At 33.7% G+C, this 16,030-nt stretch overlaps 1 protein-coding gene across 3 annotated transcripts in view; it reads left to right on the top strand.

Moving 5' to 3' along the window:
* The window catches only part of ALG14 (ALG14 UDP-N-acetylglucosaminyltransferase subunit), a 125,538-nt gene that overhangs the window by 92,943 nt on the left and 16,565 nt on the right, over positions 1 to 16,030 (top strand). For 2 of the 3 annotated variants that reach the window (XR_012481358.1, XR_012481357.1), the window contains one exon: positions 7,062 to 7,350. Coding sequence is in view for 1 of the 3 variants with exons in the window: in XM_074262749.1 (XP_074118850.1) it covers positions 7,062 to 7,292 (231 nt within the window). In the remaining 2 variants the exon portion in view is untranslated. Of the gene's footprint in view, positions 1 to 7,061; positions 8,004 to 16,030 lie in introns of those variants that run through there. The other variant, XM_074262749.1, reaches the window with a different exon arrangement.

Genomic DNA, 16,030 nt, shown 5'->3' with positions numbered 1-16,030 from the left:
ACTGATATTCTATCCACTGCACCATCTAGCTACATCAAATTACTAGTATTTAAAGAAAAAAGTAGAACTCATAAAAAGTCAAAAGAAATAAAGGATATTAAAGAAATTATTTTGTTTGATTGTATGTCAAATAAAACTGATAAATGAATATTTATAAAAATATAAAGTACCCAGATAAACAGACCAAGAAACACAGAATTTGAACAATTTACTTTTAAAGGAAGAAATTAAATAAAACTTAGATTTAACTTCCAAAGAGAAAAACACCAAGACCAAATGGATTCACAAGTAAATTCTGTCAATTCAAAGAATGATTATTTTCAACATTATATAAACTATTTACAAAAATTGTAGAAGGTACCCTACAAAATTTCATCCATCACATAATTTGTGGTCTTGATATATAAACTAGGGGAAAAAAAGAAAGCCACACACCTTATATTCATCCCTAATATACATTAATACAAAAAAAAATAAAATAAAATATTAGCATAGAGAGTAAAACAATGTACCACAAGAATTATATGCTAAGGATTTGTATGAGGGATACTAGATTGGCTTACTATTAAGGAAACTGTCATCTTAATTAACTAGATTAATAACAAAATTGTGATTATATAAATAGATGTTGAAAAAATATAATGTTCATTTCTGTTAAAAACACTAGAAAATATAAGAATAAAACATCCCCTCCTTAAAAAAACAAATAATACATATCTAAAATTAAGAGTTACTGTTATTCATAATGGAGGTAAACTAGAATCTTTTCTGGTAAAATGAGGATATCCATTGTCATCACTTCTGTTTCACATAGTACTAGAAGTGCTAGTTGTAGAAATAAAAAGAAAATAAGTAAATGTAAAGAAGCAAAATTATCACTTTTTTGTAGATATTATGTACTTAGATAATAACCCTCTAGTCAATAAAACAAAACAGTAACTTCAATGTGATGACTAAAAAGATTCAAGAAACATAGTTTCTGGGTAATTTAATCATTTTGCTGATAAGGCTAACACGTTTTAAATAAAAGGTTGGTCATTTGACCATCTCTCTTAGACCAAAAACATGACAGGTTCACAGTTCACATACCTTTCAAAGAGTAGGTGTTTCTAAGAGATGGCAATCAATTGGAAGATGATCTGTATTAAAATGAAGGATTGAGAGTGTCATCTTGTCATCTTTGGACAGAGAAATTCTTTCTATACCAAATGACCCACAACTTTGGCCTATCTATTTGAAAAATGTATACTGCTACCCAAGCCTGAGCAGAACACAAAAGCTTCCACAAGGGTAGCATCTTGAGTAAGAAAGTTAGTCCAATCTCATTATTAGCAGTATCCTTTAAGAGACTATTAAAAATCAGACTTTGAAGAATGGGAACACTCTAGATCTCTCCAAGATATTGGTTTTTAATTATCATTTCTCTCATTAACAAAATTGAATTTTATAAGATAATTCACACAAATCATTAACAAATCTATATAATACCAGTAAAACCTAGCACAAAGAGATAGAAAGGGGAATTCTATTAAAACAAACTAGAAAATGTAGTTTCTTTACCAAGATATACACAAGAACTATATAAATACAACTACAACTCATTGTTTACAGAAATATGGGCCTAAAAAATTGGGAAATATTATTAATGAAAAGGAAATCCAAAAATTTAAAGTCAAATACTATATAACTTAATTGAACTACAAAATTGAACTGTTTTATACTATTTTATATATTTATATACATTTTATATATATATATATATATATATATATATATATATATATATATATATTTATATATATATATTTATATGTATATGTATATAACATAAATTCAATCAAAGAAGAAAAAGTACATTCTTGTAGAGACAAAAAAGGTCAATAATCACACAGGAAATAATTAAGTATAAACTATAAAACCATAATTCTCAAAACAATTTGATATCACTTTAAAAAATAGAACTTCATCAGGAGAACAGATTAGTTATACAAGACACAGAAGCAAAAGTATCTCATACTACAATACCTGGCACCACATATATGGGGATAAAGACTCATTATTTGAAAAAAGCTGCTGTAACTTTGGACAGCACTATGGAGTTAGACCATCACCTCATACCTCATATAGCCAAATAATAATACAAAGTCCAAATAATTACCTGACCTAGATATAAAAAAATCATATCACAAACAAGAAAAACATGGAGAAAAATACCTATCAAATTTATAGAAAAGAGAAAAATACATGATCAAGCAATAAAGAATGTCACAGAAGTGAAAATAGATAACTTTGATGACATGAAATTTAAAAAATTTTTGTACAAATAAGTCAACTAAATGGTGGGCGTGGGGGGATATTTGCAGGTTTCACTGATAAAGGCCTTTTTCTAATAGGTATAAAGAACTGGTTCAAGTTCCTCAATTAATAAATATTCTAAAGATATGAACTGGCAGTTCTCAAGGAAAGAAACTGAGCTTACTATTTTGCCCTTAAATCCTTGTAAGCTTATAGTTGACATTAAAAGAGTGTAAATTACAATGTACCTGGATTGAAATTGGGACCCAGATCTGGTGCCAGTCTATTTTCCAACCTTATCTTCCACGACTCTCATAGCCAAACCCTTATTCTAGCCAGATTTTTCCCTGAGATTTGTCCATCATCCCTGAAAGTGCCTTTTGTATTCTTCCCTTTAATGACTTTTCTTATGGCATTCACACAGCCTATATCTCTTCATTCTGACTAATTCTTCCCAGTGCTTTCTTCATTTGGCTTTAAGTCCCATCTCTTTAAGCAGATCTTTCCTAGTCATTCCAGTAATCTTCCCCCCTCTGAACTTCAATAGAATTTATATTTGTCCTATTCATTAAGTATCTATATTTCTTTATTAGTTATCTTTTTTATAGATAGATAACTCCTGAATTAAACCATTGGCACTACACTGGTCTACCCACTTAATAAACTAAAAATTATGACTCCAGGAGCTTTAAATCTAGTCAGAAAGGATATCAACTTCCTCACCACCTATTTATTCCTCAGCTTCTTGAATTCTAAAATCATAATCTTGCTGCTAAATCCAATTGCTTTTTTTTTATCCTTTATCTTCTTTCATCTTTCTGAAGTATTTGACATTACCAACTACCTTCTTAATATCCTTTCCTCAAGTGGATCTCATGACTTACGTAAACTAATGTTTATATTTTTCCTCTTTACTCTCTGACTTCATCATTTCCCACCCCTTCAATACAATTATTTCTCAAGATTCTGCCAATGACCTATTTCTTTCTTTTAAAAAACATTTTTTTGGATTAAATCATCAACAAGTCTTTTAGTATACAAAAACACATTGGATGATTTGGGAAAGTCAAAATACATCTTTCTCCCCATTGCCACTTTCAGAGTCTCCTGGTAAAACAGCTTTTCTTTAGAGGATCACATTATCCAAATTTGTTAACAAATCCAAGTCCTGGTGACTATTATCCACCAACTCCAAGAAATTTGTCTTCTTTTTTGATAACTTCAATGCCTGGTCCATTCTTCCTCTCTACTTCAACTCCCATCTTATTAATGAATTTCAACATACATAAATGTTCCCTCAAATATTCTACTTCATTATCTTTCTCCCTACTTTCCCTCTTCTCTATTACTATAGAAAGCAATACCATCTTCCCTCAGGCTCACAATCTAGAAGTCATTCTCAGCTTCTCATCTCTCAAAAGGCCTTGTACCCCCAGTCCCTATCAAAGCCATATTCTTGCCACCGTCTGCCATTTCATCTCTGCAACATCTCTCAAATATTACTCCTTTTTTCTCCCACTGTCACCACCCTGACACAGGCCCTTATCACCTCATGTTCAGATTATTATAAATGCTTGGTGGTGGATCTGCAGGCAGATGCCTGCCTCAAGTCTGTCTCCACTCCAATCCATCCTCCATTTAGACATTAAAGTAATTTTCCTAAAGCACAGATCTAATCCTTCTCCTAGTCAAAAAATTCCTTTGGCTTCTTCCTTCCTCCAGGATCAAATACAAAATTATTGTTTTGGTATTCAAAGATCTTCATATTCAATTACTCCTCAATTAGTAACACGGGCCTCCTGACTGTTCCACAAATAAGTCACTCTTTCTCCCAACTCTGGACATTTTTTCCTGGCTTTCCTCCATGCCCAGAACAAATTCCTTCCCCAGCTCTGACTAATGATTTCCCTGTCTTCCTTTACATACCCACTAAAATTCTACTGGGGAACCAAAATGGCAGAAAGTAGATAGAATTTTGCCTGAGCTGCTCCTGGCTTTCCTCAGAATCAGTATTAGATCAAGCCTCTAAACGGATTTTGTAGTGAGAGAACCCACAAATATTTGTAGTGTAAAAAATATCCAGCATAAGTTATCTTGGAAGGACTTCAGGAAAGGTCTGTCTCAATTGGGCAGGGGAGGATGCAGCCCAGTATAGGGGGGTGGGGGGAGGGGAGAGGGAAGGGCCCTCTTCCCCACCCCCCTGCTTCCCATAGGTATCTAGTGGGAGGCTCTAGCCTAAATACAGCATCGATGGCTACTCTGTCCTCGTTCAGAAGGCCAGTGGATCAACAGACTAGCTGTGAGACTTCCTATACAACTACAGAAGGCAAATGGTAAGCCCCTGAATTCTAGCATAATAAATAGGAGTTGGCCAGGCCCACTCAGTACAGTGGGAAAGCCTGCGGCACTACCAGCCCCAGTGCAATGAGAAGTACCTGTGCCCTGTAAAGGAAGCCTGGAACAATCTTCTCTGTGCCCTAGAAGCAGACCTCAACCTTTAGAAATAAGCAAAAAGGATTCTGACCATATAGCAGCCATGGAAACAGAGGAAAACAGAACCTAAATCTTGAGGACACTAAAGGAAAAAACGCCCAGATGAAACCACAAAAGGAGATATGAACTGGTCTCCAATTCAAGAGGCTCTCTTGGAATAATTCAAAAAGAATCTTAAAAGAGAGTCATAAGAAAAAATGGGGAAATGAAGTGAGAGCTTTGCAGGAGAGTTTGGAAAAGGAAACAAAGAAATTGAAGAAAATAATTCTTAAAAATACATTTGGTGAAATGGGGAAAAAATATATTGACGAAAACAACTTAAAAAATAGGTTTAGCAAAATAGAAAAAGAAAATAACTACTTGAAAAACAGAATTGGTGAAATGGGAAAAAAATTAACAAAACAAAAGTACAATTTAAAAGTACTTTAAAAGTACAATTAGCCAAATATAAAAGGAGGTTTAAAAAAAACTAACTGAAGAAAATAATTGGCTAAAGATTAGAATTGGATAAATGGAAGTGAATGACTCAATGAGGCATCAAGAATCAGTCCAACAAAACCAAAAAAAAAAGAAAGAAAAAATAAAAGAAAATGTAAAATACCTCATTGGAAATCCCACCCTTCTAAAGGAAGCATTTCTCAACTCCTTTTAATTCCAGTATCTTCTCTGTTTTTTCCTGTTTATCCTGTATATGGCTTGTTTTGTATATATTTATTAACATCTTGCCTCCCCCATTAGATTCTTAGCTCCTTGAGAACATTCTTTTGCTACTTTATGTATCTTCAGCACTTAGCACAGTAATAAATGTTTATTGATTAGAAGCAGAGTAGATACCTATCAATTAGGAAACATCTAAATAAATTGTGAATTTTATTGTTATTGTTTAGTCATTCCAGTCCTGTCCAACTTCTTGTGACCCCACTTGGCATTTTGTGGGCAAAGATAGTGCAGTGGTTTGCCATTTCCTTCTCTCACTTATTTTACAGATGAGGAACTAAGCAAATAGAGGTAAGTAAGTTGCCCAGGGTCACCCAGCTCGTAAGTATCTGAGGCTATATATCCAAGCCAGTACTTTATCACTTAAATTCTTCAGACCTTGGCCTCTATCTATTTTTCCAATTCTTGTTATTCTCTTTTATAAACTCCATGTTCCAGCTGCACTATTTGATTTTCCTTTCCTAGTTCTCCTCCATCTCCTTCGTCCATAGCTTTTCACTGGCTGCCCCTATACCTGGAATATTCTTCTTCTTGCCCTTTGCATCCTGGTTTTCCTGGCTTCCTTCAACTTCCACCTTCTGTAATGACAGGCGATGTCCAAAAACCAGAGAAAAATAAAAAATAAAGAGAATGCTTACCTGTCAGAGCCCCAAGTAAATAGGGGTTGAAGTTTGATCTACAAAAAGTAGAAGCCGTGGTTTCAAGTAGTATGACATATAGATAGTATCACAGAGGCATCATGTGACAAAAAGCTTTATGTGATAAAACACATTCATTTTTACTACTTCAGCTAATTATTAGTTAATACACAGTACTTAATATCATTTCTTTCCATAGAAAAATCAAATTACCTTATCTCACAGCAGTCCTATGAAACAATATACTTTTATTTTCTTAAGAGAATTATAAAAGAAGTTTCCATTAAATATATCTGAAAATGTTTATTCTTCAGCTGGATAAGATAGCCAAAAAATTTATTGTCCCATCAATCCACAGTCTTCTGTAAAAGATAACAGAACTTAAAGAAACATTAAAAACCTTTCCATTTTCAGGAGATAGTCCTACACTTTTAAAGAAAGGCTTGAATAGCATTAACTAGATATTCCTTTTCAATCCCAATTTGTTGAAAAGGAAATCTTGGATTAAGGCCAGGTGGGTTCCAACAATCTTTTCAAAATTCCCTTTTTTAAAACATGTATTTTTACCAATAAAGGACAGATTTCATTGTTTTAAGAAGTATTTTTCTCAATATGTTAAACTCCAATTTAAAATTTTTTTCCTGCAACCAGATGAGAGTGTTTGGCTTACTTTAAGTCATAAAAATAAACAGAAACTTATTGCTTGGGTTACTTGATACAAAACAAAGGTTTTAGTTGATTTTGTAGTGTAATTGGCCTTAATGCATGACAAAGAATAATGTAAAAGTCAGGCTACCACTGAATTTCTCTAATATTTGACTGTTCTTGATATAAAAGACCTAAACTTACCAAATATTTGGTTTGATACTATCCATTTGAACTTTACTTTTAAAGTTTTCTCTTTCTCTTCTTTTTTAGGTGTTGTGTAATGGACCAGGAACATGTGTTCCTATCTGTGCATCTGCCCTTCTTCTTGGGATACTAGGAATAAAGAAAGTGATCATTGTCTACGTTGAGAGTATCTGCAGAGTGGAAACCTTATCCCTTTCCGGAAAGATTCTTTACCACTTTTCAGATTACTTCTTTGTTCAGTGGCCAGCCCTCAAGGGAAAATATCCCAAATCTGTGTACCTTGGGCGAATAGTTTGACAGAGGACAAATGGTGTTTTCAGATTTCCACGGTCAACTATAGTATTTTTTATAATGGGTAAGAAAAGAATTATCAGTAAAGATTTCCTTTTTTAATTTTTTTTATTTATTTACTTATTTTAGGTTATACATGTACATTCATTTTATAAATGTTTCTACATGAGTCATTTTGAGAAAGAAAAATCAGAACAAAAAGGAAATACCATGAGAAAAAAACAATAGAAAAAAACGATTAAAAACAGTATGTCTTGATTCATATTCACACTTCATTTATTCCTATACTCTTTAGTGTTTTTAATAGGAATGGGGTTTGCATTTTGTCAAAAGCTTTTTCTGCATCTCTTGAAATTACCATATAATTTCTTTTTGAATTGCTATTAACATAGTCAATTATGCCAATAGTTTTTCTTATATTAAACTAGCTCTTCATTCCTGGCATAAATCCCAGTTGGTCATAGTGTACGATCCTGCTGATAAGTTGTTGTAATCTCTTTGCTAATATTTTAAATTTTTGAATCAATATTCATTAAGGAGAGTGGTCTATATATTTTTTTCTCTGTTTTGACTCTTCCTGATTTAGATATCAGCACCATATTTATGTTATAAAAGGAATTTGTCAGGACTCATTCTTTGCCTATTTTTCCAAATAGTTTATATAGTATTGGAATCAATTGTTCTTTATATGTTTGGCAGAAATTACTTGTAAATCCATCTGGCCCTGGAGATTTTTTTCTTAGGGATTGGTCCATTGTTCATTGATGGCTTATTCAAGTTCTTTTTCTAAAATGGGTTTAAGTATTTTATTTCCTCTTCTGTTAATGTGAGCAATTTATATTTCTGTAAATATCCATCCATTTCAATTAGATTGTCAGATTTCTTGGCATATAGTTGGACAAAATAACTGCTAATTATTGCTTTAATTTCTTTTTCATTGGTGGTATCATTTTTAATGCTGGTAATTTGTTTTTTTTTTTTTCTTTTTGTAATCAAATTAGCTAAAGGTTTATCTTATTTTGTTGGGTTCAGTTTTATTAATCTCTCTTTTGATTTTCAGAATTTCTAACTTGGTATTTAATTGGAGGGTTTTAATTTGTTCTTTTTTTTTAGTTTTTGTAGTTGCAAGCCCAATTCATTGATCTTCTCTTTCTCCATTTTATTCATGTAAGCATTTAGAGATACAAAACTTTACCTAAGAATGCTTTGGTTACGTCCCTAAATTGTGATATGCTGTCTCATCATTGTCATTCTTTTGTATGAAATTATTGTTTCTATGATTTGTTGTTTGATTCACTCATTCTTTAGAATTAGATTATTTAATTTCCAATTGGTTTGTTAATCTAATTTTCTCTGGTCTCTTTTGAATATGATTTCCATCACATCATCATTTGAAAAGATGCATTTACTATTTCTGCCTTTCTTCATTTGATTGTGAGATTTTTGTGCCCTAATACATGGTCAGTTTTTGTGTAGGTACCATGTACCACTGAGAAAAAAAAAAAATATATTGCTTTTTATCCCCATTCAACATGGGTAACTCCAGAGAACTTTAGAGTTCTATCATATCTAATTTTTCTAAAATTCTATTAACCTCCCTAATTTTTTCCTTATTTATTTTGTGGTTAGATATATCTAATTCTGAGAGGGTGAGGTTGAGGTTCCCCCATATATATATATATATATATATATATAGTTTTGATGTCTGTTTCTTTCTGTAACTGACTTAACTTCTCTAAGAATTTGGATGCTATATCACAGGGCATATATGTTTAGTACTTCATTGTCTATGGTACTTTTAACAAAATGTAGCTTCCTTCCTTATCTCTTTTAATTATATATATATTTTTTTCCTTTTGCTTTTGCTTTATCTAAGATCAGAACTGCCACCTCTGTTGTTTTTTTTTTTTGTTTGTTTGTTTGTTTTGTTTTCGCTGAAACATAATATATTCTTTTCCAGCCTTTTATCTTAATGCGTGTAATTCTCTGTTTCAAATGTGCTTCTTGTACACAACATATTATAGGATTCTGGTTTTTAATCCATTCTGCTATCTGCTTCTGTTTTATGGAAGAGTTCATCCCATTCATATTCATAGTTATGATTACCAGCTATGTATTTCTCTCCATCTTAATTTTTTCCCATTTATGCTTTTTTTCTCTTTCTACCCTGTCCCTGACACTCTTTAGTGTTTTGTTTCTGACCAAACTCTTCTTTAGTCTGCCCTCCCTTTTATCACCCCTCTTCCCTCCTCTTATACCTTTCTCCTGTTTTTGCCCTCCCTTCTATTCAGTCCTTCCCTTTTTGTTCCCCTTTTCTTTTCCTATTTAGGGTAGGATAAATTTATATACTTATATAAATTTATAAATTTATAATTATTATAAATTTATATATTTATATATATGTAGATGTAATTCTTTGAACCAAGACTGATGAGATTAAGCTTCCTCCCTTCTTTCTCTCTACTCTAATAGGTCTTTTGTGCTTCTTCATATGATTTAATTTGCCCCATTTTTACTTCCCCTTTCCTCTTCTCCAAGTACAATTCTTTTTTTCTATCTCTTAATGTCTTTTTTTAAAAAATATCATCAATAAAATATCAGAATCAATTTATACCCACATCCTCTGTCTACATATGTCCCTTCTATCTGCCCTAATGAAAGATATAGTTCTCAAGAATTACAAGTATCATCTTCCTATGTAAGGATATAATCATTTATCCTTTAAATAATGTTTTTTTTTTCTTTGCTTTTTTCTGTGCTTCTCTTGAGTCTTGTATTTGTAGATCAAATTTTCTATTTAGTTTTGGTCTTTTCAGTAGAAATGTTTGAAAGTCCCTTACTTCACTGAAGGTCTTTCTCTTCCCCTGAAAGATGATGCTCATTCTCACTGGGTAGTTGATTTTTGGTTGTAATCCTAGATTCTTGTCTTCTGGAATATGGTATTTTAGGCTCTCTGATCCTTTACTATAAAAGCATCCAAATCTTGGTAATTCTGACTTTGGCTCTCAATACTTTAAAAAAAAAATTTTTTTTTAGCAGCCTTCAGTATTTTTATCTTGAGATTATAGTTCTGCAGTTCTGCAACAATGTTTCTTGGAGTTTTCCTTGGGGATCTCTTTCAGGAGATTGATGGATGATTGATTCAATGGCTATTTTGCCTTCTGGTTCTAGCATATCAGGGCAATTTTCCTTGATGATTTCTTGAATGCTGTCCAGGCTCTTTTTTGGTCATGGCTTTCAGGTAGTCTAGTGGTTTTTAAATTGTATCTACTGGATTTATTTTCCAGATCAGTTGTTTTTCTAATGAGGTATTTTACATTTGCTTCTATTTTTTTCATTCTTTTTAGTTTAACTAATTCTTGATGTCTCATAGAGTCATTAGCTTCCATTTGCCCAGTTCTAGTTTTAATAATAATATTATTTTCTTCAATTAACTTTTGTATCTTCTTTTCCATTTGATTCATTCTAATTTTAAAAGTGTTCTTTTCTTCAGTGGGTTTATTTCAGTGGCCAATTTGTATTTTTTAAGGAATTGATTTCTTCAATGGATTTTTTTGTAATTGACCAATTGCATTTTTTAAAGAATTATTTTCCTTTTCCAAGCTGTTGACTCTCTTGGATATCTCCATTTTCTTTTCCCAATTTTTATCTCTCTTATTTGATTTTTAAAATTCTTTATGAGCTCTTCCAAGAAGCTTCTTTGAGCTGGAAACTAATTCATATCCCCCTTTGAGATTTTGCATGTGGGCATTGCTTGTCCTCTTTTGAGTTAGTGTTTTGGTCTTTCCTGTTACCATAGTAGGTATCTGTGGCTAAGGTTCCTTTCTGTTTCTTGCTCACTTTCTTTCTTTTTCCTATTTCCTATTTTCAAATTTGAGCTCTGATCCTGGGGCACAGTAGGTATTGTTCCAAGCTTCTTGGGCAACTCTGAACCTTGACTGAGCACAGGGGGCTTTTGGGTTTGGTGTCTTGTTTGTGGGAGGTGGGAAAAGGGAGAAGGAGGTTAGCCTGACCTCATCTTGCCTATTGTTGCCTGGTTTCCCAGGTTGGCAATTTGCCTTCTGTGCTGGGATTAGAGGCTGCCCCACTGGTCTGCCCTGCTGTTGTTGTCTCAAATGCTAATTGCTGGGTTTAAGACCCTCCCACTGGCTTTCCCATGGGCCAGACACCCCTTTCACTTCAGTGACACTGACCTTTCTTAAAGTCCTTCCAACCTACCTTGAGCTAAGAAATTGTTTCATTCTGTCTCTTCATAGGCTCTGTCTTTCCAGACTCTGTTCAGAGGCTTGATTTTATGTGATTAGGAAGGAAACTGGAAGAGCTCAAATAGCTTCCTGCCTTCATTCTGCCATCTTGGCTCTGCCCCCAGACTTTCTAAATTGTCAAAATTACTAGTCTTTGTAAAGCAAGTATATGATTAGTAAACAGAACACCCTGCTTTGCAAAGTGGATTTCAGTTAAGCCAGAAAATAAATGTGAAAATTTTATGAAATTTTTATGGAATTATTCATGAGATTTTCTTTCTGGATTCCCCATCATTTACTCTAGATCATCTCCTGATTTTTAAAATTATTTTAGAAATATTACTTATCTACAACTAAATATAGAATTTGTATGATTTGTAACATTTCTTGCACTGTAACATTCTGTAATTGTCCACATTGTGAAAAACAAGTTCTTGTATCAGAATAGACCTTATTTCCTGTATGTAAGCAGTGAAGTCCCCAGGGAATCTTTTGAGCATAAAGGAAACAGTTGTATTAAGTTGGCTTCATGACAGTGTGCCTTCTACAATCTTCCAGAATCCCTAAAGCCTATACCAATATCTTTTTTCCTGGCTCATATCATCATTTCATAGCTTTAGAATGTTTATTTTTGAATGTAAATGCATAGATGCCAAAATTAATATCCTTAATCAAACTTTATTTTGCATTCCAAAGTTTCAGTTCTCAAATAAATATTAGAGAAGTACTAATTTACACTACAAAGGTTGTGCTGTCTCTATGGTATTCTAAGAAGCCGAGACTGAGCCACACATGTGAAAGGATTCAAATGAGCATTAACAAAGCCAAAAGTTGAAAATTACTTCTTTCTCAGAGAATTTGAGTTTCTACCTTCTTTCTACCTAGTACTGTTCTATTTCATAAATGTTCTCTCTCTCTCTCTCTCTCTCTCTCTCTCTCTCTCTCTCTCTCTCTCTCTCTCTCTCTCTCTCTCTCTCTCCATATATATATATCAAGAAGAAATGGATAGATTTTTCAGTGAAAGTAGTTCCTTACCCTTGACCATTTAAAAATGAATCTGAGAGAAAGAGAGAAAAGTATATTCTGGGCTGTTTTCACTTTTCTTATTCTTTTGGCAAAGTATTATCCTGGCATAAAGCAACACAAACCCATCTGTCAGTGGAATATACATATATGGATACATCTTTTTTTTTTTGGTTAGAGAAGGAAATGTAGTGAAAGAGTGAGAACATTTTATAACTTATATGTAGTAACCATGAAGTAGCAGATCATGTGACAAATTTTAAAAATCTAAAGATTCTAGCAGTTGTCCTGTTTCCACTAGCCACAGAGGCCTGGAATATCAGACAGGTGATTACTGTACTTATAGGGAAGACTAAGACCACACTGGCCTCTACTTTCTTTTTAGAGAGAAAATTATTATTTGAAAGACAAAAGGAATTTCTATGTTCCACCAATTATTAGCTGGAACCTCCCCAGGTACCACTCTTCATAATGCTTTCTTAGATCAATGATTGCAATGGTTAGTTAATGAAGAAACAAATGCAGAAAAGATTCCATAATTTAAAAAAATATTCCCGGTGTTTTATAAGCCTTAACTTACACAGTAGCTAGTTTATTATAATGGATTCTTGGAAGATTTGGGACTGATAGCCTTGCCCAATTACAAAAGCCTCTGTGCATACATTTTTTTAAGAAAAACTGGACTAAGACTGGTGCTGTTAAGACTGCCTGCCCCAGCACAATGTTGGGTAAACAAGAACAGTGCTGTACTCTATGTTATTGTTGTGGCTAATTCTCTTTCTCTAGATCAGAATAGAAGAGCTAATCTTTTAGATTACAGTAGAGACACAGTTGTTTCTAATGTGTGTTTGAAAAATGCATTTGCATAGAATATAGCAATGAGAAGGACATCCTTCACTTTTCCTCTCCACCTGAGCTTAAGAAAATCAATAGCATATTTGTTCTTTTAAATTCCTGTTAAGGGGCTCTGGAATGCAATTTCTTCTCTACTGTATGAGACTGTTCATAAAAAATTAATTACATCAGTCTGCAAAGCCTGCCCTTCAAAACCACATATCCTGTCCACACCTATTTCCTTGGAAGATTGTTATCTTTGATTCAGCTGACCTAAAAGGTCCTTACCTCCCTTCAGGTTAGAGGGGCCAGCTGTTTCAAGTGACACATCCAAGAGTTATGATAGGAAACCTTAGTGTAGTCATGGAGGCAATAGTGAAGCAGTCAGCAATAAGGATCTTGGACAATTTAATCACAATAGTGAAAGCTAACAGTTAAGGGAGATGATATAAGCAACCTTTAAAAAAAAAAATCTAAAAATGAATTTCTTTCAAGACTGCTAAGGATACCATTTAAAATTGAGACATTTTACTTTTTTTATAATCATTTATTTTTACCTACTATGAACATGGAAATGACATGCGAATTTCCTCAGTTGCTGCTCACCTTCCCTGACTAAGCAGTTTCTCCAACATAGGTCAACTCAGATTAAACCTGGAATGGTTATGTTTCCTTCATCTTTCCTCCACAGTGGCCTTCCAAACCCAGCTTCTACTCTCTCTCCAATCTCCTTTTTTTTTTTTTTTTCCCCCCTGAGGCTGGGGTTAAGTGACTTACCCATGGTCACACAGCTAGGAAGTGATAAGTGTCTGAGAACAGATTTGAACTCGGGTCCTCCTGAATTCAAGGCTGGTGCTCTATCCACTGCACCACCTAGCTGCCCCTCTCTCCAATCTCCTAAACAAAACTTTGGAATCATTTTTTGTTCCTCATTGCATACTTTTCCGTACATTGATCTATTATCAGTCACTTTTTTTTCTTCAAAACATTACCTGAATCTGGGCCTGCTAGAGTCTTCTTTGACATCTCTTTCTTTTATGATATATATCATTTCGGCTCCTTCTTTTCCATTCCACTAGCACCACCTTAGCCTAAGTCCTTATCTTAGGCCTGTATCACTGAAACAGATTCCTTCCTAATTTACCTCCCTAATTCACATCAGCCTTCATTCTTATCAGCCTAAATTGCATTCTACTACTGGACTCACGTTGCTGTGTTACTTCCATCATGTCATCCTTCTGTTCAAACACCAACAAAAGTTTCCTGTTGCCTACAGCATCAGGTATAGTCTCCCCTACCCACACTGAAGAGCCTTCCAGAGTCTGGCCTAACTTGACCTAGTTAACTATATTTCTTATTGCTTCCAAACATAAATAGTCTGATTACTCAGGCTGGTTTTCTATTTATCTAACAATACACCAAGCTTGTTCCTTATTTTCAGGCCTTTGTTCATGCTTTTCTTCATAACAGGAATTCCTTCTCTCTTCTCATCTGTCTTTCTATATCTAACCTATCATTTGAAGACCCATTTTAGCCTTTACTCATCCATGAAACCTCTCAAAACCTAAAGTTGTAGGTTTCTTTGATCTACCCTTTCTTTGAATTATGTGATATTTATAGTCTCCTTCACATAATTCTGCAATTAATCATGTGCTGATATACTCATAAGCACATGGATGTCTGCTTTGTTTCCCACTGGATTATAAACTCCGTGAGTATGGATAGTCTTTTATAGAAAAGAAATATTTCTTTTCTATTCCCTTCACAGTATCTAGCACAGTTCTGTGCACAGAGCAAGCACTAAGTATGTGATCGATTCCTAAAGCCTAATAGGATCATTGATCTAGAACCAGAGAGAACCTTAGAGGCCATCAAGTGTATATCTTCAGTCTCATTCCTGACATACAGGAAGAACTTAATACATGCTTGATTGATTTTTAGATTTTATCCTTGTAATCTTGACATGTATTATCTCTATTTTACAGAAGAGGAAATTGAGGTAAGGAGAGATGCAATAATTTGAACATGGTCATTCAGATAGTGTCAGACGCAGAATTCAAAACCAAGTGTCTCCTGATTCCAAGTCCTATCATCCTTCCCTTATCCCACATTGCCTCTTCATTTCAGAGGTAAGGTGCAAATCTTTTAGTTATGTACAATAGCAAGAAAGGTATCCTGTGCAGAGAAGCACCTGAGAATGTTTTTTGATAGATATGTAGCCCCCAGACATGCATTGCATAAATAACAAAAGTACTGGACCCAAAAAGCCTCTAGATGAGTGCTGAGTGAGTAAAGAAAAATAGGCAGAATTGGCAGAGCAGAAGGAAAAAAAAATTAATCAATATTTAGCTAAAGTAATACTCAAATACCTTTATCTTTTTTTTTGAGTCTATTAAGTGAGCATTGTAACTATACAAAATTGCCTAATGATATTATTGAACAAATGTTTTCCTCCTCTTATGCTTCTGCAAGACTGAGCTGAAAGAACCAATGTTGTAGTCATGCAGTTCCTTGTCCCATTTCTAAAACTTAGTATTTGCCCCCCTCTTTAATGTGACAAAAGGGAAGTGTTTCTAGTCTCCTAAAGAGAGGGGAAGAGAGATGCATTTTGGCCTCATGGCATGGAGGAGTATGTTTCTTTTT

The sequence above is a fragment of the Sminthopsis crassicaudata genome, chromosome 4, assembly GCF_048593235.1.
Source record: "Sminthopsis crassicaudata isolate SCR6 chromosome 4, ASM4859323v1, whole genome shotgun sequence".
Classification (NCBI taxonomy): domain Eukaryota; kingdom Metazoa; phylum Chordata; class Mammalia; order Dasyuromorphia; family Dasyuridae; genus Sminthopsis; species Sminthopsis crassicaudata.
Note: the sequence above shows the minus strand (reverse complement) of the source record. Positions and strands in the feature narration are given on the sequence as shown.